This window comes from Somniosus microcephalus, chromosome 4 (assembly GCF_052327205.1).
Source record: "Somniosus microcephalus isolate GS21.2 chromosome 4, FLI_Smic_1.0, whole genome shotgun sequence".
NCBI classification, from domain to species: domain Eukaryota; kingdom Metazoa; phylum Chordata; class Chondrichthyes; order Squaliformes; family Somniosidae; genus Somniosus; species Somniosus microcephalus.
In genome coordinates, this window is record NC_140990.1 from 345,206,610 (window position 1) to 345,230,864 (window position 24,255).

Genomic DNA, 24,255 nt, shown 5'->3' on the forward strand with positions numbered 1-24,255 from the left:
CACACACAACAAACACTAAAAACGAGTATTGGTCCACCACTGCAATGGTTGGTATCACTGATGAGGCAAACATGTCTCAGCTGCTCCTCCTTCACTACTCGTCCCCAGGCTGTTCTCCCACAACCCTTGCCCGGGTTGCTCTCCACATCGCTCAAACCCAGGCTACTCTCCAATGCATAAAGAAAGAAAGAACTTGCATTTCTATAGCACCTTTCACAACCTCAGAACAGCCCAAAGCACTTTGCAGCCAATGAAAGACATCTGAAGTGCAGTCACTGTTGTAATTAAGAAAATGTGGCAGCCACTTTGTACACAGCAAGCTTCAACAAACAGCAATGAGATAATAATCAGAGAATCTGTTTTAAGTAATAATGAAATAACAACAGAAAACGCTGGAAATACTCAGCAGGCCAGGCAGCATCTGTGGAGAGAGAAACCGAGTTAACGTTTCAGGTCTGGGACCCTTCATCAGGACTGGAAAAAGCTGGAGATGTAACAGATATTAAGCAGGTGCAGAGACAGAGAGGGGGAGGGGGTTTATGAGGGGAGGAAGGAATTCAAAGAATATACTGTGAAAATGTTGCAAATGGGAATGGCAAAATCATACTGCATGAAAAATGGGGGCAGAGATTATGATCTGAAATTGTTGAACTCGGTGTTGAGCCCGGCAGGCTGTAACGTGCCTAATCGGAAGATGAGGTGCTGTTCCTCGAGCTTACGTTGAGCTTCATTGGAACAATGTAATAGGCCGAGGACAGAGAGGTCAGAGTGGGAGTGAAGCGGTGAATTAAAGAGACAGGCGACCGGAAGCTCAGGGTCACCCTTACGGGCTGAACAGAGGTGTTCCGCAAAGCGGTCGCCCAATCTGCGTTTGGTCTCCCCAATGTAGAGGAGACCGCATCGTGAGCAGCGAATACAGTATACTAGATTGGAAGAAGTACAAGTAAATCGCTGTTTCACCTGGAAGGGGTGTTTGGGGCCCTGTTTTAAGTAATGTTGGTTGAGTGATAAATATTGGCCAGGTCACCTGCTCTTCTTTGAATAATGTCATGGGATCTTTTATGTCCACCTGAGGGGACAGATATTTCATCCTTCAGGACTACACTAAAGAGTCAGCTTGGATTATGTGCTCAAGTCTCTGGAGTGGGACTTGAAACTAAGATCTTCTAACTCAGGAGCGAGAGTGCTACCACTGAGACAAGGCTAAAACGTTGCAGTCTCCCTCAATTCTCAGCCCCAAGCTACCTCTCTCACAAACTGCTTTCTCCCGAGCCACTGTCGTTACCCTCGCCCTGCAGGGTCCTCTCATTTCACAAAATTGATGGATGCCTAGGAACAGGTTACCAATGTGCAGTTCAGAAAAGGGACAAACAAACCTGGATATGGGTGTGAACTAATGAGCATGAAATGTTGGCATGGACAGGACGGTACCTTGGATAGTCTCATCCTTTGAAACTTCAGTCTCATCGTCATCATTTAAGCAGTAAACAGTCTCCCTCCTCACATCCTCCTTCCGCAGAGTCTTGGCATCAACCGACATCCAGCTCTTTTTGACTTTCTCCTCAGTCATCTGTTTGAAGAGTTTTAATTCTGAAGTTTTCATTGTGATAATTATATATTTTTTTTAAAAAGGGAAATTTGTCTGCTGGGGACGAGTACAAAATGGTTTAGGACTTGTCGTTATCCACTGAAAGAAATGGTACTTTCACCTCACTCTCCCAACTACAGGAAACTCTCGTTTAAACGGCACCTAAATATCCGGAATTCTCTATTAACCAGCAAAATTCTCACTCCGAAAACAACACCTCAATAACTGGCAATGTTGCCGAGTCCGAGTCTCCCGCGGTGGCCGAGTTAGTCAGTGGGGGTAGTTCTCCAAACAGCCACTACTCGGCTTCTTGGCGCTGTCAGAAGTTGGAACACCTCAATACCCCTGTAACAGGAGTCGGACTCTCCCGCGCTGCCGGTAGTCTCTTCTGATCCGCCATTTTACAGGGTTACTGTGCATCTCCCACACTGCTGGTAGTCATTGCATTGCATTACCCTCAACTGGCAGTACTGTACTTAATCAAGCATCTTCCACCATCCATATAACACAACATTCTGTAGGGGAGTACCCAATTACTGTATACTGCACATTTCTTGATTTTTTTATTTTTCTTTGTTAAAAATAGCCTCGGTAGATAACCCTCTCCGTCATCCAGAATTTTTGATCAACCGGCAACACGTCAGTGCCGGATACCAAAGAGTTTCCTGTACCTGGTTAAGAACATAAAAACATAAGAAAGAGAAGCAGGAGTAGGTCATATGGCCCCTCGAGCCTGCTGATCATCTACCTCAACTCCACTTTCCTGCCTGATCTCCATATCTCTTGATTCCCCATGAGTCCAAAAATCTATCGATCTCAGTCTTGAATATACTCAAAGACTCAGCATCCACAGCCCTCTAGGGCAGAGAATTCCAAAGATTCACAACCCTCTGAGTGAAGAAATTCCTCCTCATCTCAGTCTTAAATGACCGACCCCTTATCCTGAGACTGTGACCCCTGGTTCTAAACACTCCAGCCGGGGGAAACAACCTCTCAGCATTTACCCTGTCAATCCCCCTCAGAATGTTGTATGTTTCAATGAGATCACCTCTCATTCTTCTAAACTCCAGAGAGTATCGGCCCATTCTACTCAATCTCTCCTCATAGGACAGCCCTCTCATCCCAAGAATCAATCGAGTGAAACTTTGTTGCACCGCCTCCAAGGCAAGTATATCCTTCCTTAGATAAGGAGACTAAAACTGTGCCCAGTACTCCAGGTGTGGTCTGACCAAGGCCCTGTACAATTGTAGCAAGACTTCCTTACTCTTATACTCCAACCCCCTTGCAATAAAGGCCAACATGCCATTTGCCTTCCTTATTGCTTGCTGTACCTGCATGCTAGCTTTCTGTGTTTCTTGCACGAGGACACCCAAATCTTTCTGAACACCAACATTTAAAAGTTTCGCACCATTTAAAAAATATTCTGTTTTTCTATTCTTCTTACCAAAGTGAATAACCTCACATTTCCCTACATTATACTCCATCTGCCACCTTACTGCCCACTCACTTAGTCTATCTATATCCCTTTGCAAACACGTTGTGTTCTCCTCACAGCTTACTGTCCCACCTAGCTTTGTATCATCAGCAAACTTGGATCATTACTAGGTCCCTTCATCTACGTCATTAATATAGATTGTAAATAGCTGAGGTCCCAGCACTGATCCTTACGGCACCCCACTAGTTACAGCCTGACAACCTGAAAAAGATCTGTTTATCCCTACTCTGTTTTCTGTCCGTTAACCAATCCTCTATCCATGCTGCTATATTACCCCCAACCCCATGAGCCCTCATCTTGTGCACTAACCTTTAATGTGGCATCTTATCGAATGCCTTTTGGAAATCCAAATATACTATATCCACTGGTTCCCCTTTATCTACCCTGCTAGTTACATGCTTAAAAAACTCAAATAAATTTGTCAAACACGATTTCCCTTTCATAAAACCATGCTGACTCAGCCAAATCATGTTATGATTTTCTAAGTGCCCTGATAACACTTCCTTAACAATGGATCCCAGTATTTTCCATACTACTGATGCCAGGCTAACTGGTCTGTAGTTCCAGGTTTCCTCTCTCCCTCCTTTCTTGAATAGCGGTATTACATTTGTGACCTTCCAATCAGCTGAGACCGTTCTAGAATCTAGGGAATTTTAGAAGATCAAAACTAATGCATCCACTATTTCTGCAGCCACCTCTTTTAGAACCCTAGGATGTTGGCCATCAAGTCCAGGTGAATTGTCGGCTTTTAGTCCCATTAGTTTCTCTAGTACTTTTTCTCTACTTATATTAATTACGTTAAGTTCCTCACCCTCATTAGACCCTTGGTTCCCCACCATTTTTGTTATGCTTTTTGTGTCTTCTACTGTGAAGACAGATACAAAATATTTGTTTAATGTTTCTGCCATTTCCTTATTACCCATAATAATTTGTCCTGTCTCAGCCTCTAAGGGACCAACGTTTACTTTTGCTACTCTCTTCCTTTTTACATAGTTGTAGAAGCTCTGACAATCTGTTGTTAAATTTCTTGCTCGTTTTCTCTCATATTCTATTTTTTCCCTTTTCATCAATTGTTTGGCCATCCTTTGCTGGTTTCTGAAACTCTCCCAATCTTCAGGCTTACTATTATTCTTCGCAACATTATAAGCTTCTTCTTTCAATCCAATGCTATCCTTAACTTCTTCAGTTAGCCACGGATGGATCACTTTTCCCCGAGGAGTTTTTGTTTCTTAATGGAATGTATTTTTGTTGAGAATTATGAAATATTTCTTTAAATGCTAGCCATTGCTTATCTACCGCCATAACTTTTAATCTATTTTTTCAATCTACCTGAGCCAACTCGCCCCTCACACTTATGTAATTGGCTTTATTTAAGTTTATGACTCAAGTTTCGGACTTAGGCAAGTCACTCTCAAACTTAAGGTGAAATTCTATCATATTATGATCACTCTGCCCCAGACCATCCTTTAACATGAGATTTCTAATTAACCCGGTCTCATTACACAATGGCGTATTGTTCCAGGAAACAGTCCTGAATGCATTCCATGAACTCGTCCTCCAGACTACCTTTGCCAATTTGATTTGCCCAGTCTATATGAAGATTAAAGTACCCCACGATTATTGCATTACCTTTGTTATAAGCTCTTACTATTTCTTGATTAATATTCTGTCCAACGGTATAGCTACTGTTAGGGGGCCGAAATACCACTCCCACCAGTGTTTTCTGCCCCTTGTTATTCCTTTTCTCCACCCATACGGATTCTACTTCCTGATCTTCTGAGCCGAGATCCTTTCTCGCTACTGTCCTTATGTCATCCTTTATTATCAGGGCTACTCCCCCTCCTTTTCCATTCTGCCCGTCTTTTCGAAACATCAAGTATTCTGGAACACTTAGTTCCCAACCTTGGTCACCTTGCAACCATGTCTCTGCAATGGCTATTAGATCAAACCCATTTATCTCCATTTGTGCCAACAGTTTGTCTATCTTGTTACGAACGCTTCGTGCAATCAGATAAAGAGCCGTTATTCCCTGCTTTGACCTTATTTTCCGCTGCACCGCTACCATTAAACTCTGTCCTTTCCTGTCACACACTGCTGATTTTTACCCAAATCGCTACACTTCTCTATTGCCGTGACCTTTCTCTTTAGATTTCTAAATTTCCCCTCGCATGACCCCCTCCCCCCACCCCACGTTTTAAGTTTAAAGCCCCACCTACAGCCCTAGTTATTCGATTCGCAAGGACGCTGGTCCCAGCCCGGTTTAAGTGGAGCATGTCCGAATGGACCAGCTCCCTCTTTCCCCAGTACTGGTGCCAGTGCCCCATGAATCGAATATTCCAATATTCAAACAGCCCCTGAGCTGACGGTTAATGGTCTGTCACTGGAGGTCTGTCACAGCATTAATGCTGATGGGAAGACATTGTCTTGCTAAATGACAACGTAACTGATTCGCATCTGCAGTATTCACTGGTTACATGGCCTCATTGCATCCTTTTATACTATTGCTTAAAACAGTAGGAATCCTACCAATGACATAGGCTCGCGAGACAAAAAACAATAATTCAACACGTCGCATCAGATATGAATTGCACTGCTGCCCCCCCCCGCCCAAACACTGCTCCCTCCCCAACACTGATCCCCCCGCAAACACTGCTCCCCCCCAAACACTGCTCCCCCCCCGCAAACACTGCTCCCCCCACAAACACTGCTCCCCCCCAAACACTGCTCCCCCCACAAACACTGCTCCCCCCCACAAACACTGCTCCCCCCCAAACACTGCTCCCCCCCCAAACACTGCTCCCCCCCGCAAACACTGCTCCCCCCGCAAACACTGCTCCCCCCCAAACACTGCTCCCCCCCCAAACACTGCCCCCCCCAAACACTGCCCCCCCCAAACACTGCACCCCCCCCAAACACTGCCCCCCCCAAACACTGCTCCCCCCCAAACACTGCTCCCCCCCCAAACACTGCTCCCCCCCCAAACACTGCTCCCCCCCCAAACACTGCTCCCCCCCCCAAACACTGCTCCCCCCCAAACACTGCTACCCCCCCAAACACTGCTCCCCCCACAAACACTGCTCCCCCCCAAACACTGCTCCCCCCCAAACACTGCTCCGCCCCCAAACACTGCTCCCCCCCCAAACACTGCTGCCCCCCCAAACACTGCTCCCCCCCAAACACTGCTCCCCCACCAAACACTGCTCCCCCCCAAACACTGCTCCCCCCAAACACTGCCCCCCGCAAACACTGCTCCCCCCCAAACACTGCTCCCCCCCCCCAAACACTGCCCCCCCCAAACACTGCTCCCCCCCCAAACACTGCTCCCCCCCAAACACTGCTCCCCCCCAAACACTGCTCCCCCGCAAACACTGCTCCCCCCAAACACTGCTCCCCCCCCAAACACTGCTCCCCCCCCCAAACACTGCCCCCCCAAACACTGCTCCCCCCCAAACACTGCTCCCCCCCCAAACACTGCTCCCCCCCCCAAACACTGCTCCCCCCCCAAACACTGCCCCCCCCAAACACTGCTCCCCCCCCAAACACTGCTCCCCCCCAAACACTGCTCCCCCCCCAAACACTGCCCCCCCAAACACTGCTCCCCCCGAAACACTGCTCCCCCACGCAAACACTGCCCCCCCCAAACACTGCTCCCCCCCCAAACACTGCCCCCCCCAAACACTGCTCCCCCCCCAAACACTGCTCCCCCCCCTAAACACTGCTCCCCCCCAAACACTGCTCCCCCCCAAACACTGCTCCCCCCCAACACTGCTCCCCCCCGAAACACTGCTCCCCCCCCAAACACTGCTCCCCCCCCAAACACTGCTCCCCCCCCAAACACTGCCCCCCCCAAACACTGCTCCCCCCCCAAACACTGCTCCCCCCCTAAACACTGCTCCCCCCCCTAAACACTGCTCCCCCCCTAAACACTGCTCCCCCCCAAACACTGCTCCCCCCCAAACACTGCTCCCCCCCCCCAAACACTGCTCCCCCCCCCAAACACTGCTCCCCCCCCAAACACTGCTCCCCCCCCTAAACACTGCTCCCCCCCAAACACTGCTCCCCCCCCCAAACACTGCTCCCCCCCAAACACTGCTCCCCCCCAAACACTGCTCCCCCCCCAAACACTGCTCCCCCCCCAAACACTGCTCCCCCCCAAAACACTGCTCCCCCCCAAAACACTGCTCCCCCCCCAAACACTGCTCCCCCCCCAAACACTGCTCCCCCCCCAAACACTGCTCCCCCCCCAAACACTGCTCCCCCCCCAAACACTGCTCCCCCCCCAAACACTGCTCCCCCCCCAAACACTGCTCCCCCCCCCAAACACTGCTCCCCCCCCCAAACACTGCTCCCCCCCCCAAACACTGCTCCCCCCCCAAACACTGCTCCCCCCCCAAACACTGCTTCCCCCCCAAACACTGCTTCCCCCCCCCCCCCCCATTCACTGCACTGTGTTGTTCTTCCTACTCCCGCCACTTCAGTATAAGATCTACAACTCACTGCCTTGTAGCCCACGATGTTGATGGTGATTCTGGAACCGATGGTGAGCTGACACGGCCACGTCATGGGCTTCCTTTCAATTTTTTTAAATATGGACAATCGCTCCATGCTTTCTCTGGTACAGGGAAAGAACAAGAAAATATGCTAATTTATTTAAAATCAAAACAAATTATACGATAAATTCACAGAGGTAGATTGGGTGAGTTGGATTTCAAACACATCATCATTTGATTTTCTTCCACTCGATAACTGTCAGCTCTCCAAGACTTGGATACTGCGATGGAGAGGCTCTGCTAATCTAATCCCTCTCACACTCTTGGACTGAATCGAAGAACAAGTTTCTTATCTGATGGTCGATCTCTCCCTCACCTCCAGCCTCTCATCAGTCACTTTGCTCAGTCCCCCTCTGAACTTTTCTCACCTGAAAGTGAAGACTTCATCTAGTCCACCCTCTTCATCCAAGGACAGCATCACTCTGCTGACCATTCTTACTCCTTCTTTCTGTTGTGCAGTCAGCCCTTTCCCTGGTGAAATGTTCCAACGTCTTTCTGCAGCATCTCCACCATCTCCGCTGCTGGTAGCATCCAGTGCAAAGGGCAGACTGTGGGCAAAGTGACAGTGGAGTTAGGACAGATTTTATAGTGTAGAGCAGTGATGCGCTATCAATTACTCAAAAGACTGAGGTTAAGCGAGTAACTAACAGGCTTTTATTAACAAGAGAATGAAGGTGTGCCTCGAGTGGTCGACCAGTCCAGAATACAGAGGGACTGTGGAGCAGTCACCTTTATACCTGGACTCGTGGGAGGAGTCAGCCGAGGCATGTACAGACATGTACACAGTGGAATACAAACACCCACACAGGCAGGTATAACAGTAGTTTACCACAAGCAGTGATTAACAATTCATTTGCCTCCCCATAGAAAGTTGACAGATAGGTTCCATCCCCACTTCAACGAGTGGCCAATCTCAACAAAGAGGCAAGGCCCAATGCTTTGGGGATAGAAAGGACCATTCGGCCCAACAGTCTGTCCTTTCTGATTAATTTCAACACCACCTTCTCCACTCATCACACCACAAACCTCCGGCTCTCTTTCCCCTCAAGTCAAGATAGGTGGAGCAGTATTCAATGCAGTATTTAACACTGCATTTAAAGCTCTATGTAGCGCTTTATTCAATGCTGCATTTAACACTATTAGATACCGTATGCAGTGCTGTATTTAGTGTACACAGGAACATAGGAACAGGAGGAGGCCTTTTGGCCCCTCGAGCCTGTTCTGCCATTCAATGAGATCATGGCTGATCTGCGATCTAATGGCATATACTTGCCTTCGGCCCATATCCCTTAATATCTTTGGTTAACAAAAAGCTATCAATCTCCGATTTAAAATTAACAATTGATCCGCAAACGGCAATTGATGCTAGAAGAGATTTCCAAACTTCTACCACGCTTGGCGTGTAGAGGTGTTTCCTAATTTTACTACTGAAAGGGCTGGCTCTAATATTTAGTCTATACCCGCTAATCCTAGAATCCCCAACCAGTGGAAATAGTTTCTCTCTATCTATCCCCTTAATATCTTGAAAATTTTGATCAGCTCACCCCTTAACCTTCTAAGTTCAAGGGAATACAACCCTAATTTGTGTAATCTCTCCTCATAACTCAATCCTTGAAGTCCGGGTATCATTCTGGTAAACCTACGCTGCACTCCCTCCGAGGCCAATATATCCTTCCTAAGGTGTGGTGCCCAGAACTGCTCACAGTACTCCAGGTGTGGTCTAACCAGGGTTTTGTACAGCTGCAGCATAACTTCTACCCTCTTGTATTCAGTGTATGTAGTGATGTATACAATGCTGCATTTCACAATGCATGCACTATGTAGCACTGTATTTAAAATTGTATGGCCCCTGCAATATAGGATCTCTGATTGTATGGTTTACTGGAATAGCCCTTGCATGTTCTATGATAACTCATACATAAGAAACAGGAGCAGGAGTAGGTCATTTGGCCCTTCGAGCCAGCTCCGCCATTCAATAAGATAATGGCTGATCTTCTACATCATCTTCAATTTCCTGAACTATCACCATATCCCTTGACTCCGTTAATATTCAAAAATCTATCGATCTCTGTCTTGAATATACTCAATGACTGAGTCTCCACAGTCCTCTGGGGTAGAGAATTCCAAAGATTCACCACCCTCTGAATAAAGAAATTTCTCCTCATCCTAAATGGCCGACCTCTTATTCTGAGACTGTGACCCCTGGTTCCAGACTCCCCAGCCTGGGGAAACATCCTCCCTGCATCTACCCTGTCAAGCCCTGTAAGAATTTTGTATGTTTCAATGAGATCACCTTTCATTCGTCTAAACTCTAGCGAATATAGGCCTAGTCTACTCAATCTCCCCTCATAGGACAATCCCCCCATCCCAGGAACCAGTCTGGTGAACCTTCGTTGCACTCCCTCTATGGCAAGTATATCCTTCCTTAGCTAAGACCAAAACTGTACACAGTACTCCAGGTGTGGTCTCACCAGGGCCCTATATAATCGCAGTAAGACGTCTTTACTCTTATACTCAAATTCTCTTGTAATAAAGGCCAACATACCATTTGCTTTCTTAATTGCTTACTGTACCTGCATGTTACCTTTCAGTGATTCGTGTACAAGGACACCCAGGTCCCACTGAACACCAACATTTCCCAATCTCTCACCATTTAAAAAATACTCTGCTTTTCTATTTTTCCTACCAAAGTAGATAACTTCACATTTCTCCACATTATATTCCATTTGTCATGTTCTTGCCCACTCACTTAGCCTGTCTATACCCCCTTGAAGCCTCCTTGCATCCTCCTCACAACTTACATTCCCACCCAGCTTTGTATCATCAGCAAGCTTGGATATATTACATTTGGTCCCCTCATCTAAATCATTGATACAGATTGTGAATAGCTGAGGCCCAAGCACTGATCCTTGCGGTACCCCACTAGTTACAGCTTGCCAACCCAAAAATGACCCATTTATTCCTACTCTGTTTTCTGTCCATTAACCAATCCTCAATCCATGCTAGTATATTACCCCCAATTTTGTTTAATAACCTGTGGCACCTTAACGAATGCCTTCTGAAAATCCAAATACACTACACCCACTGGTTCCCGCTTATCTATTCTGCTAGTTACAACTTCAATAAACTCTTAACAAATTTGTCAAACATGATTTCCCTTTCATAAATCCGTGTTGACTCTGCCCAATCCTATTATTTTCTAAGTGCCCTGTTACCACGTCATTAATAATAGATTCTAGCAGTTTCCCTACTACCGATGTGAGGCTAACTGGTCTGTAGTTCCCCGTTTTCTCTCTCCCTCCTTTCTTAAATAGTGGGGTTACATTTGCTACCTTCCAATCCACAGGAACCATTCTAGAATCTATGGAATTTTGGGATAATGGCAACCAATGCATCCACTATCTCTATAGCCAACTCTTTCAAAACTCTAGGATGTAGGCCATCTGGTCCAGGGGATTTATCAGCTTTCAGTCCCATTAATTTCTCCAGTACTACTTTTTAACTAATATGAATATGTTTCAGTTCCTCATTCTCACTCGACCCTTGGTTGTCCACCAGTTCGGGAGGTTTTTTGCGTCTTCTTCCATGAAGACAGACACAAAGTGTTTGTTTAATTTCCCTGCCATTTCCTTATGCCCCATTATAATTTCTCTTGTCTCAGCCTGTAAGGGACCCATGGTTACTTTCACTAATCTTTTCCTTTTTACATACCTATAGAAGCTTTTACAGTCTGTTTTTATGTCTCTCGCTAGTTTACTCTCATATTCTATTTTCCCTTTTCGTTATCAATTTCTTGAGTCTGCACCTGTCTGCAGCCAAACCATTGGCCAGGTACACCCCACAAAGAGACTTGATATTTGGGGTGCTTTCCCTCACTGTGGGATGTTCCTGAGTATGTGGGATATTGCCCCTCGCTGTGGGATGTTCCTGAGTATTTGGGGTATTGTCCCTCACTATGGGATGTTCCTGAGTATTTGGGGTATTGCCCCTCACTGTATGGGATGTTCCAGGCCAGTCTCAACACTGACCAGACCCACCCTAGATCTGAAAGAAAAACGAGGATCAGTACTCACAAGAATTGCAGTGCAATTCCAGCCTTTTTCATGTTGCCCGTGATGATATCCAACTGGTCGGAGCTGAAGGGACTGTTCAGATCAGTGAACACTGCGATATGCAATTTCTCATACTTTTTTCCCCTAAAAGGCAAAATGATATGTAACTGATTGACCAGGGCCACATCATGCCGGTGGGGGCGGGCGGGTGGGGGTGGGGGGGAGAAGTGAAAATAACTCTTAAATTTAATCCTCTAATAAATCAGTTTAACAGCACAAGATCAGGCCATTTGGCCCAGCAGGTCTGTGTTAGTGTTTTTCTCCACAAGGTTTTAAGGAGAGTCTTAAAAGGAGAGGGAGATGGAGAGGTTTAAGGAAGGGAATCCAAGCTTATGGCCTAAGCAGCTGAAGACACAGCTGCCAATGGTGGGGAAAAGGTAGTGGGGGATGCACAAGAGGCCAGAGTTGTAGGATCACAGAGTTCTCGGATGGTTATAGGATGAGAATTTTAAATTTGAGGCATTGCCGATATACATAGAATTACATAGTAAGTACAGCACGGAAATAGACCATTCTGCCCAACAAGTCTATTCCGGTATTTATGCTCCATGCAAGCCTCCTCCAACCAATGTTCCCTTTAAATTTTTTTCGGCCGCGCGGCCCCTTTAACAGGCGGCATGGCCCATTCAAAATTCCGCACATGCACATTTTTTTCTATTTAAAAGCCGGTGAGCTGGCTGCACGGGAGCTCCAAAACACTGCACAGCTTAAAGGGAACTTTACATGGAAGTCCATGTACACATCAACTGCACTGTCCTCATTCACCCTCTCTGTTACCTTATCAAAAAATGCAATCAAGTTAGTCAAACATGATTTGCCCTTAACAAATCAGTGCTGGCTCTCCTTTATTAGCCCATGCTTGTCCAAGTGGCTTATCCTTTACTTCAATCCATATGAATTTTGTTTCAATCTTAATTTCAATTTTTCTACTGCCATCTTAACTACCTTATCTACCTGTCCTGCTGCCTTTTTCTGGAGGACTGCTAATGCTGTACTATTGTTTAAGATGGGAGAAAGGGACAGACCGAGTAATTACAGGCCAGTCAGCCTAACCTCGGTGGTGGGCAAATTATTGGTAAAAATTCTGAGTGACCGTATTAATCGTCATTTAGAAAGGCACGGATTATTCAAGGAAAGTCAGCATGGATTTGTTATGGGATGGTCGTGTATGACTAACTTGATTGAATTTTTGAGGAGGTAACAAGGAGGGTCGATTAGGGTAGCGCATTTAATGTAGTCTACATGGATTTTAGCAAGACTTTTGACAAGGTCCCACATGGCAGACTGGTCAGAAAAGTAAAAGCCCACAGGATCCAAGGGAAAGTGTCAAGTTGGATCCAAAATTGGCTCAGTGGCAGGAAGCAAAGGGTAATGGCCGATGGGTGTTTTTGTGACTGGAAGGCTGTTTCCAGTGGGGTTCCGCAGGGCTCAGTATGAGTCCCTTGCTTTTCATGGTATATATCAACGATTTAGACTTCAATGTAGGGGGCATGATTAAGATGTTTGCAAATGACAGAAAAATTGGCCGCGTGGTTGAGTGAGGAAGAGAGCTGTAGACTGCAAGAAGATATCAATGGACTAGTCAGGTGGGCAGAAAAGTGGCAAATGGGATTCAATCTGGAGAAGTGTGAGGTAATGCATTTGGGGAGGGTTAACATGCCAAGGGAATACACAATAAATGGTAGGACACTGAGAAGTGTAGAGTAACAGATGGACCTTGGAGTGCGTGTCCACAGGTCCCTGAAGGTAGCAGGACAGGTAGATAAGGTGGTTAAGAAGGCGTACGGGATACTTGCCTTTATTAGCCGAGGCACAGAATATAAGAGCAGGGGGGTTATGCTTGAACTGTATAAAACACAATTTACACCACAGCTAGAATACTGGGTGCAGTTCTGGTCTCCACATTACAGGAAGGATGTGATTGCATTAGAGAGGGTACAGAGGAGATTCATGAGGATGTTGCCAGGACTGGAGAATTTTAGCTATGAGGAAAGATTGGATCGGCCGGGGTTGTTTTTTTTGAACAGATGAGGCCGAGGGGAGATTTAATTGAGGTGTATAGAATTATGAGGGGCCTAAATAGAGTGGATAGGAAGAACCTATTTCCCTTAGCAGAGTGGTCAATAATCAGGGGGCATAGATTTAAAATAATTGGTAGAAGGATTAGAGGGGAGTTGAGGAGAATTTTTTTTTACTCAGAGGGTGGTGGGGGTCTGGCACTCACTATCTGAAAGGGTGGTAGAGGCAGAGACCCTCATCACATTTAAAAAGTACTTGGATATGCACGTGAAGTGCTGTAACCTACAAGGCTAGAGGCCAAGAGTTGGAAAGTATGATTAGTTTGGATAGCTCTTTTTCGGCCAGCACAGACACAATAGGCCGAATGGCCTCCTTCTATGCCATAAAATTCTATGATTCTATTATCTCAAATGAGTATACCTACCCCACCATGTAGGTCAGCGAGCACAGAGGCAATGGGTGAGCCCGACTTGGTGCGAGTTAGGATACGGGCAGCAGAGCTTTGGATGAGCTCAAGTTTATGAAGGGTGGAAGACGGGAGGCCGGCCAGGGGAGCATTGGAATCGTCAAGTCTAGAGGTAACAAGGCATGAGGGCTTCAGCAGGTGTGGAGACAGGAAATGTTACACAGGTGGAAGTAGGCTGCCTTTGTGATGGAGCAGATATGGGGTTGGAAGCTCATCTCATTCTGAACATACATTTCTATAGCATTCCCAGGTATCCTACCAAGAATTAACAAAACTTGGCACTTGAAGTAACTGAGGTTGAAGAGCCAGTCAGGGCTGGAATCCAACCAGAGAAATGGAGCATTCTACTGCCAGAGCTCTTGAAATGATCAGTTTAAGTCCAGGTTGCCAGTCTGAGCCCTGTGCTTGTGTAGATCCCAACCACGTTTGGGTAACTCCTCTAGCCCATCAACAACTCAAGTGCAGCATAGAAGCCTCTGACATCTACTGATTCCAGTACTTACAAGGTCTGTTTCTGAAGCAGGTCCATACAGACAATCAGGGCATCCAGAACTTGGGGAGAGTCAAGGTTCAAACATAACAGCAACTAAATTGTGCAAAAAGTTCATTCAGCTTTATATTTTATAATTTGTTCAGTAATTGTAACTCATCATGCATGATTACTCAAACCCACCAATAAAGAACTCCGAGGGATCAGAGGTCGCCTCACTGTCTAATACACCCTGACTGAGAGTGGAACAGTGAGTTGCATGCTTTCTTCTACCTCAGGCAAAGAATAAGATTTCTCCTGTCCTCTCACTGTAACCAGACTGAGTTGTATGGTGCAAAAAAAAAAATCGCAGATGCTGGAAATCAAACAAACAAAAACTGCTGGAGACATTTGTTGAAGAGCGCCTACCCAAAATGTTCTCTCCACAGATGGAAGCTGGCATGCTGAGCATTTCCTTTTTGTCTGAGTTGTTAGTTGCTGTCCTATGTCAGAGGACCAGGTCTCCACTCAACTCTCTTCTGCTCTCTTTGGAGGCAGGCTGAATGTATAGTCACTGAGATGCTGCTCTTGTATCTCAGACAGAGGGGATTCTGTTCTCCCCCTCTCTCTCTCTCGAGCTGAATTAGCTGGTGTAGGGGATTTTCCAATATCCTTTTACATCAGGCAGAGAAGATGAGGCCTCCATTATATTGTCTCTAGGGCCAGACTGGCTGGTATAGCGGGTTAGACAATCTCCTCTACGACAGAGAGGATGGGGTCTCCAATCATCTGTCTCTCTCTCTGCCGTGCTCTTGAGTGAGACAGGAATTTATAGTGGGTTACTCAATGTCCTTCTACCTCAGGCAGAGAGGATGAGGTTTTGTAAGCATCCGAGGAGGCTCTATATTGATTGTGTATTGACTTTATTGATATGGAATAAGTAAAGTCACTTCAGCAGTAGTATAGAGGAATAAGCAAAACAACATTATCCACTCCTAAAAATCATAACTCCTGCCTCTTCCTGGTGTTCTTCCTTGCTCCCTCGACCAGTTTATATCCTGTCTCCTTCCGGCTATAGCGTGTTCCCACCCAGTGGTCCAGGTACAGTGACTCCGCTATCACTTGCTTCTTGTATTGCTACTTTACTCAATCACATGCAAGCCCACTTAATCATTATTCAAACTCGCCTGACGATTGTGTGAAGATCTTAATCTCACCAGCTGCCCTACTTCCTTCGATCAATAGCCCACATTCTGTGAACCAATATTGAGTAGCCCACACAATGTGATCAAACAGGTTTTAGCTTAGCAATTCTAGCTTACTGTTGCATCAACCAAACTTATTAACCCCATATTTGCTCTATCCTAAAACTTTCTAAAATGTAGTTCTACCATCCACCCTGCTTCCTTACATAGTCCCCATCTTGAGAGTGAAAAAACCCTAAATATTCCAATCTCTCCTCTATCCTTCAAACTTCTCACTTTTAACTTTCTTTGGGTCTTCCTTACTATAGCAACCGTGACAATAAAACACAATAACTTATTTATATAATGCCTTTAATGTCGTAAAACATCTCAAGGCGCTTCACAGGAGCGTTATGAAACAAAATTTGACACGAAACCACACAAGGAGATATTAGGGAAGATAAGAGTTGGTTTTAAGGAGCGTTTTAAAGGGAGAAAGAGGTAGAGAGGCAAATCAGTTTAGAGAGGGAGCTCCAGAGCTTAGGGCCTTGGCATCTCAAGGCACAGCCACCAATTGTTGAGCGATTAAAATCAGGGATGCTCAAGAGGCCAGAATAAGAGGAGCGCAGATATCTCAGAGGGTTGTGAGGCTGGAGGAGATTACAGAGATAGGGAGGGGCAGGGCCATGGCGGGATTTGAAAACAAGGATGAGAATTTTAAAATCAAGGCACAGCTTAACTGGTAGCCAATGCAGGTCAGCAAAGTTTTGGCTGACCTCTAGTTTATGTAGGGTAGAACGTGGGAGGCCAGCCAGGAGTGCGTTGGAATAGTCAAGTCTAGGAGGTAACAAAGACATGGATGAGGGTTTCAGCAGCAGATGAGCTGAGGCAGCGGCTGAATCAGGCGACGTTCCACAGGTGGAAATAGTCAGTCTTAGTGATGGCGCGGATATGTGGTCGGAAGCTCAAATATGACACCAAGGTTGCGAACAGTCTGGCTCAGCCTCAGACATGTTCGGGAGAGGGGTGGAGTCAGTGGCTAGGGAATGGAGTTTGTGGAGGGGACCAAAGACGATGGCTTCGGTCTTACCAATATTTAGTTGGAGGAAATTTCTGCTCATCCAGTACTGGATCTCAGACAAGCAGTCTGACAATTGAGACACAGTGGAGGGGTCAAGAGAAGGCATGGTGAGGTAGAGCTGGGTGTCGTCAGCGTACATAGAATCATAGAATGGTTACAGCACAGAAGACCATTCGGCCAGTCAAGCCCGTGCCGGCTTTCTGCAAGAGTACTTCAGTTAGTCCCACTCCCCCGCCCTTTCCCCGTAACCCTGCAAATTTATTTCCTTCAGGTACTTATCCAACTCCCTTTTGAAAGTAGTGATTTGAATCTGCCCCCACCATTCTTTCAGGCAGTAAATTCCAGATCTTAACCACTCGCTGCGTAAAATAGTTTTTCCTCATGTCGCTTTTGGTTCTTTTGCCAATCACCTTAAATCTGTGTCCTCTGGTTCTCGACCCTTCCGCCAATGGGAACAGTTTCTCTCTATCTATTCTGTCCAGACCCCTCATGATTTTGAACACCTCTATCAAATCTCCTCTCAACCTTCTCTGCTCCAAGGAGAACAACCCCAGCATCTCCAGTCTATCAACGTAACTGAAATCCCTCATTCTTGGAACCATTCTCATAAATCTTTTCTGCACCCTCCCTAAGGCCTTCACATCCTTCCTAAAGTGTGGTGCCCAGAATTGGACACAATACTCCAGTTGGGGCCGAACTAGTGTTTTATACAGGTTCATCATAATTTCCACACTTTTGTACTCTATACCTCTATTATGAAGCCCAGGATCCCATAAGCCTGTATAACTGCTTTCTCAACCTGCCCTGCCACCTTCAACGATTTGTGCACACATACCCCAGGTCTCTCTGGTTGTGCACCCCCTTCAGGATAGTACCATTTCGTTTATATGTCCTATAAACGTATCACTTCGCACTTTTCTGCGTTAAATTTAATCTGCCACGTGTCTGCCCATTTTCACCAGCCTGTCTATGTCTTCCTGAAGTCTATCACTCTCTTCCTCACTGTTCACTATACTTCCAAGGTTAGTGACATCTGCAAATTTTGAAATTGTGTCCTGTACACCCACGTCCAAGTCATTAATATATATCAAGAAAAGCAGTGGTCCGAGAAGCGACCCTGGGGAACACCACTGTATACCTTCCTCCAGTCCGAAAAACAACCGTTCACCACTACTCTCTGTTTCCTGTCACTTAACCGATTTCGTATCCATGCTGTCACTGTCCCTTTTACTCCATGGGCTTCAACTTTGCTGGCAAGCCTATTATGTGGCACTTTGTCAAACGCCTTTTGGAAATCCATGTACACCACGTCAACTGCATTACCCTCATCAACCCTCTCTGTTACCTCATCAAAAACTAAAGTTAGTTAAACACGATTTGCCTTTAACAAATCCGTGCTGGCTTTCCTTAATTATTCCACACTTGTCCAAGTGACTGTTAATTTTGTCCCTGATTACTGTTTCTAAAAGCTTCCCCACTACCGAGGTCAAACTGACTGGTCTGTAGTTGCTGGGTTTATCTTTACACCCTTTTTTGAACAATTGTGTAACATTTGCAATTCTCCAGTCCTCTGGCACCACCCCTGTATCTATGGAGGATTGGAATATTATGGCCAGTACCGACGCGATCGCCTCCCTCAATTCCCTCAGCATCCAAGGATGCATCCCATCCGCTCCTGGTGATTTATCTACTTTAAGTACAGCCAGCCTTTCTAATAGCTCCTCTTTATCAATTATTATTCTATCAAGTATCTCCACTGCCTCCTCCTTTACTATGTCTATGGCAGCATCCTTTTCCTTGGTGAAGACAGATGCAAAGTACTCATTTAGTACCTCAGCCAGACCTTCTGACTCCATGTGGAAACTGACGCTGTGTTGTCGGATGATGTCGCCGAGGGGCAGCTTGCAGATAAGAAGTAGGAGGGGGCCAAGGGTAAATCCTTGGGGGAATAATCAACTTCAAAATGAGCAGAAAGACAGAAGTCATTCTGATCCAAGGATGTTGTACTGCATTATACACCACTTCCCCCCCATTCATGGTCACCAAGGGTGGTAATTCTCAGTTTAATACAGGGACCTGTACAAGCTGGACAGGCTGCACCTCAACAGAGCCGGGACCAAGATCCTCGTGGGGAGGTTTGCTAATGCTGTTGGGGAGGGTTTAAACTAAGTTGGCAGGGGGATGGGCACTAGGATGTAGCATTAGAAAAGATAAACAAAGTGCACAAAGGATTGGGAGAGACGGATAGCACTAATGTAAGAAATAGTACGGTATTAGGTGGTGTCAGACTAAGAGAGAACATAGGATCATCTAAGATAGGTTTACAGTGTATGTACGTGAACGCACAAAGCATAGTAAACAAGGTTGGTGAGCTGCAGGTGCAAATAGCCACATGGGAATATGATGTTCTGGCAATAACGGAGACCTGGCTCAAAAATAGGCAGGATTAGGTATTCCTGGATACAAGGTGCTCAGGAAAGATAGGGAAGGAAAGATAGGAGGTGGTGTGGCAGTATTGGTTAAGGAGAATGTTACAGTGCTGGAGAGGGAGGATGTCCTGGAGGGGTCAAGGACAGAATGTATATGGCTAGAGTTAAGAAATAGAGGTGCCATTACATTACTAGGTGTATTCTATAGACCACCAAATAGTGGGAAAAATATGGAGGAGCAAATTTGCAGAGATATTACAGAGAGATGCAAGAACTATAGAGTTGTGATAATGGGGGACTTCAACTAATATAGACTGGGATAGTAATAGTATAAAGGGCAGAGAGGGGGAAAAAAATTATGAAGTGTGTTCAGGAGAACTTTCTGGATCAGTATGTTTCCAGCCCAACGAGGAAGGAGGCTTTGCTGGATCTGGTTCTGGGGAAGGAAGTCGGTCAAGTGGAGCAAGTGTCAGTAGGTGAACATTTAGGGAACAGTGAACATATATCATAAGGTTTAGATTAGCTATGGAAAAGGACAGCGAGCAATCTAGAGTAAAAATACTTCATTTCAGTGGATGAGAATGGATCTGGCCTGGGTAAATTGGAATCAAAGATTGGCAGGCAAAACTGTAACCAAACAATGGGCTGCCTTTAAAGAGAAAATAGTTCGGGTACAGTCAAGGTACATTCCCACTAGGTGGAAAGGTAGGGCAACTAAAGTCAGAGCTCCCTGGATGACGAAAGTGATAGAGAGTAAGATGAAGCAGAAATAGAGCGCGTATGACAGATGTCAGGTCAAGAATACATGGGAGAATCAGGCTGAATATAGAAAGTTCAGAAGAGAAGTGGGGAAAAGAATAGAATGGCAGCTAACATAAAAGGGAATCCAAAAGTCTTCTATAGGCATATAAATAGTAAACAGGTAGTAAGAGGGGGGTGGGGCTGATTAGAGACCAAAAAGGAGACCAGACTGGTTCCTGGGATGGGGAGATTGTCCTGTGAGGAGAGATTGAGTAGACTAGGCCTATATTCTCTAGTGTTTAGAAGAATGAAAGGTGATCTCATTGAAACATACAAAATTCTTACAGTGCTTGACAGAGTAGATGCAGGGATGATGTTTCCCCTGGCTGGGGAGTCTAGAACCAGGGGTCAGAGTCTCAGAATAAGGGGCCGGCCATTTAGGACTGAGATGAAGATAAATTTCTTCACACAGAGTGGTGAATCTTTGGAATTCTCTACCCTAGAGGGCGGTGGAGGCTCAGTCGTTGAGTATATTCAAGACAGAGATCGATAGATTTTTGGATATTAAAAGGAATCAGGGGATATGGGGATAGTGCAGGAAAGTGGATTGAGATAGAAGATCAGCCATAAACTCATTGAATGGCAGAGCAGGCTCGAGGGGCCAAATGGCCTACTCATGCTCGTATTTCTTATGTTCTTATGTACAATCCTAAAGGGGGTGCAAGAACAGAGAGACCTAGGGGTACATGGGCACAAATCGATGAAGGTGGCAGGGCAGGTTGAGAAAGCCGGTTGAGATCCTGGTCTTCATGAATAGAGGTATAGAGTACAAAAGCATGGAAATTATAAAGAAATAAAACACTGGTTCGGCCTCAACTGGAGTATTGTGTCAAATTCTGGGCACCGCACTTTAGCAAGCACGAGAAGACCTTAGAGGGTGCAAAAAAGATTAACGAGAATGATTCCAGGAATGAGGGACTTCAGTTATGTGGATAGACTGGAGAAGCTGGGCTTGTTCTCCTTAGAGCAGAGAAGAGCGAGAGGAGATTTGATAGAGGTGTTCAAAATCATGAGGGGTCTGGACAGAGTCGATAGAGAGAAACTGTTCCCATTGGCAGAAGGGTCGAGAACAGATTTAAAGTGATTGGCAAAAGAACCAGTCGACATAAGAAAAAACTTTTTACGCAGCAAGTGGTTAGGATCTGGAATGCACTGCCTGAAAGGGTGGTGGAGGCAGACTCAATCATAGCTTTCAAAAGGGAGTTGGAGAAGTAACTGAAGGAATAAAATTTGCAGGGCTATGGGGAAAGGGACGAGCTGAAGTGCTCTTGCAGAGAGCCGGCAGGACTCGATGGGCCGAATAGCCTCCTTCCGTGCTGTAACCATTCTATAAGAACATAAGAAGCAGGAGCAGGAGTAGGCCAATCGGCCCCTTTAGCCTGCTCCACCATTCAATAAGATCATGGCTGATCTGATCCTAACCTCAAATCTTCGATCACTCTCCATCCCACCCGAACCCATGTGATCTCCCGGGAGAGGCGAAAAACCAGATAAAAAACCCAATGGCCAATTTGGGAGAAAAAATCTGGGAAATTCCTCTCCGACCCATCTAGGCGATCGAAACTCGTCCAGGAGATCACTCTGTCCCTATATTTTCTACAGTACTTACCTTCTGTAAAGGCGATCTCCACCCCAGCCAGGAACAGGAATAAAACCATCTCCTGAAATCTAACAGAATTAGAACACAAGAAGTAGGAGCAGAACCAGGCTACACGGCCCCTGGGCCCACTCCGCTACCCACAGGGTACGGATATCATTCTCCTACTACATAATGATAGTGTTCCTGTGTAGTGCTGGTGCATTGCAATATAGAGTTAAGACTCAAGGAAATGGGTGGAACTGGATGGTCAAAATGTACAACTGCTCGTAAGACTTCTTTCTGGAGGGTAATGTTTACTTGAATTTTTGTAACATTGTGGGCCCTAACAGGCACCAAAATCTTACCCCAATTTGAGTCATTCTTGTTAGTGCAAGGCAAAATGTTGACTGCCACACTGTACATGAAGTGCCCCCGTGTGTGTCGTGCTTTTCATTAGTTGTACCGCAATAGCTTCCTCTCTGCATAAACAACGGCCCTTTTAGAAGAATTCAATAGATCTCAGTCTTCTCTTTTCCAGAGCCCCAGCCTGTTCAGACTTTCCTGATGGTTATAACCTCTCAGCTCTGGTATCAGCCTTGTAAATCGTTCTTGCACTTTTTCCAGTGCCTCTATATCCTGCTTTTGTAATACGAAGACCAGAAGTGTGCACAGAACTCCAGGTGTGGTCTAGCCAAGGTTCTATACAAGTTTAACGTAACTTCTCTGCTTTTTAATTCTATCCCTTCAGAAATGAACCCCAGGGCTTTGTTCGTACTTTTTATGGCCTTATCGGTGTAATGTATATACCTTTAAGAGGGGAACTATGTTTTACAGCTCATGTATACTACAGTACCGGCAGTGACCACACCTGAACATAACACTGAGTAGTAATCTGTACAGATCAGTTCCACTGTGAGCCACGTTGAGTAAACACCTGTTGTACCGTTCTCCGCAGTCTGTGTCTTATTATACACGGACGCAACATTGGCGACGAGGCAGGTTCGAACCTACCTGCAACGCTGCATCACCTCCCGGGGATTCGTTCCTGGAGATCAGTGGATTGGAGGTCAAGGCCAGAGACTCGGGCGTCAACCACGGGCAACCGCCCAGTCATCCAGCAGAGACTCGAGAACTGCGGGGGAGGCTGTCGAGAGCCAGGCTTGGCTTTCCAGTCGAGGTGGTCCAGCGAAACGGGCTGGCAACAGGTAGTGCGCAGACCCTTCCCGAACAGCGGCGGGCTAGAGCCCGACCAAGCGGCACAGCAAAGGGCCGAGCAGCGTCGACGGGGGAAGAGAGAGGGCAGAGCGCACAGGGCGCAGCCGGTGTTCAGGGGCCGAGCAGCGTCGGAGAGAGGGAGAGAGAGAGACGCGCAGAAACCCGCGAGGCGCCGCCATTGCCACGAGGGCCGCCGAGAGCGGCGTGGGCAGCAGCGCAGAAGCGCGCGAAACCTACAGGGCGCCACCATTGCCACGAGAACCGCCGGGAGCGGCGTCGGCAGCAGCGGGGGAGGAAGGAAAGCGCGGGAGACGCCATTTTAAGCCATTGGGAGATGCCATTTTAAACCACACCCAAAATGCCGAAGAGTGGCAGTATCACCGCATTTGACAATGAAGTCGAAGATTGGACTACATATGTCGAACGAATAGAGGTGTACTGCAAGGGAAATGGGGTGTCAGATGACAAGAAAGCGTCGGTATTGTTAAATTTAATGGGTGCAAAGACGTATGGTTTATTACGAAATCTAGTAACCCCAACGAAGCCAATGGAAAAGAGTTTTGAAGACATAGTAACGATACTAAAGGAACATTTAAACCCCACACCGCTGCTGATAGCAGAAAGATTCAAGTTTCACAAACGGAACCAGCATAAGGATGAAAGCAATGCTGATTATTTAACAGAACTGCGCAAACTATCGAAACACTGCCAGTTTGGAGCGGGACTGGCAGATACCTTAAGGGACAAGTTTGTGTGTGGGCTTCAAAGTGAAGGAACCCAGAAACGGCTTTTATCTGAAAAGGACCTTACGCTGGAAAAGGCTTTCAGCATTGCGGTATCATATGAAGCAGCAGCACGGGGCGCTGCAGAGATACAACAGAGACCGCAAGAACATGGCACAAACGAAATGTCATATGGAACAGAGAAGTGCTATCGCTGCGGCAGAACAACACATGACCAGAATGATTGCTGGTTCAAAGACAAAGTGTGCAGACAGTGTGGAAAAGTAGGACACATAGCACAAAACTGCAGGTTGGGAAAGAAAACCAGCAATAAGAAACCTACCAAAGGAAAGTACCAGAAGGTACATAAGATGACGGAGAATAGTTCAGATGAACAAAAGAGTGATAACGACTCTGAAAGCAGGGAACTGAGTTGTCTGAAACTACATAATGTGATCACAACGGAGGATCACCGAACCATTTGGGTCACTCTCAAGATAGCAGGAGTCCAGGTAAAGATGGAATTGGACACAGGATCAGCCCTA

The 24,255-nt window shown here is 46.2% G+C and overlaps 1 protein-coding gene across 5 annotated transcripts in view; it reads right to left on the minus strand.

The window, feature by feature from the left end:
- Window positions 1-24,255, minus strand: part of LOC147120739 (DNA repair protein Ku80-like) — a 197,389-nt gene that overhangs the window by 148,427 nt on the left and 24,707 nt on the right. For 4 of the 5 annotated variants that reach the window (XR_015078230.1, XM_085986974.1, XM_085986973.1 and 1 more), the window contains exons 4-8: window positions 14,734-14,782; window positions 11,707-11,829; window positions 8,002-8,181; window positions 7,581-7,695; window positions 1,432-1,570 (exon numbers count right to left, since the gene is read on the minus strand). Coding sequence is in view for 4 of the 5 variants with exons in the window: in XM_085986974.1 (XP_085843100.1) it covers window positions 1,432-1,570; window positions 7,581-7,695; window positions 8,002-8,181; window positions 11,707-11,829; window positions 14,734-14,782 (606 nt within the window). In the remaining variant the exon portion in view is untranslated. Of the gene's footprint in view, window positions 1-1,431; window positions 1,571-7,580; window positions 7,696-8,001; window positions 8,182-11,706; window positions 11,830-14,733; window positions 14,783-21,803; window positions 22,174-24,255 lie in introns of those variants that run through there. The other variant, XM_085986975.1, reaches the window with a different exon arrangement.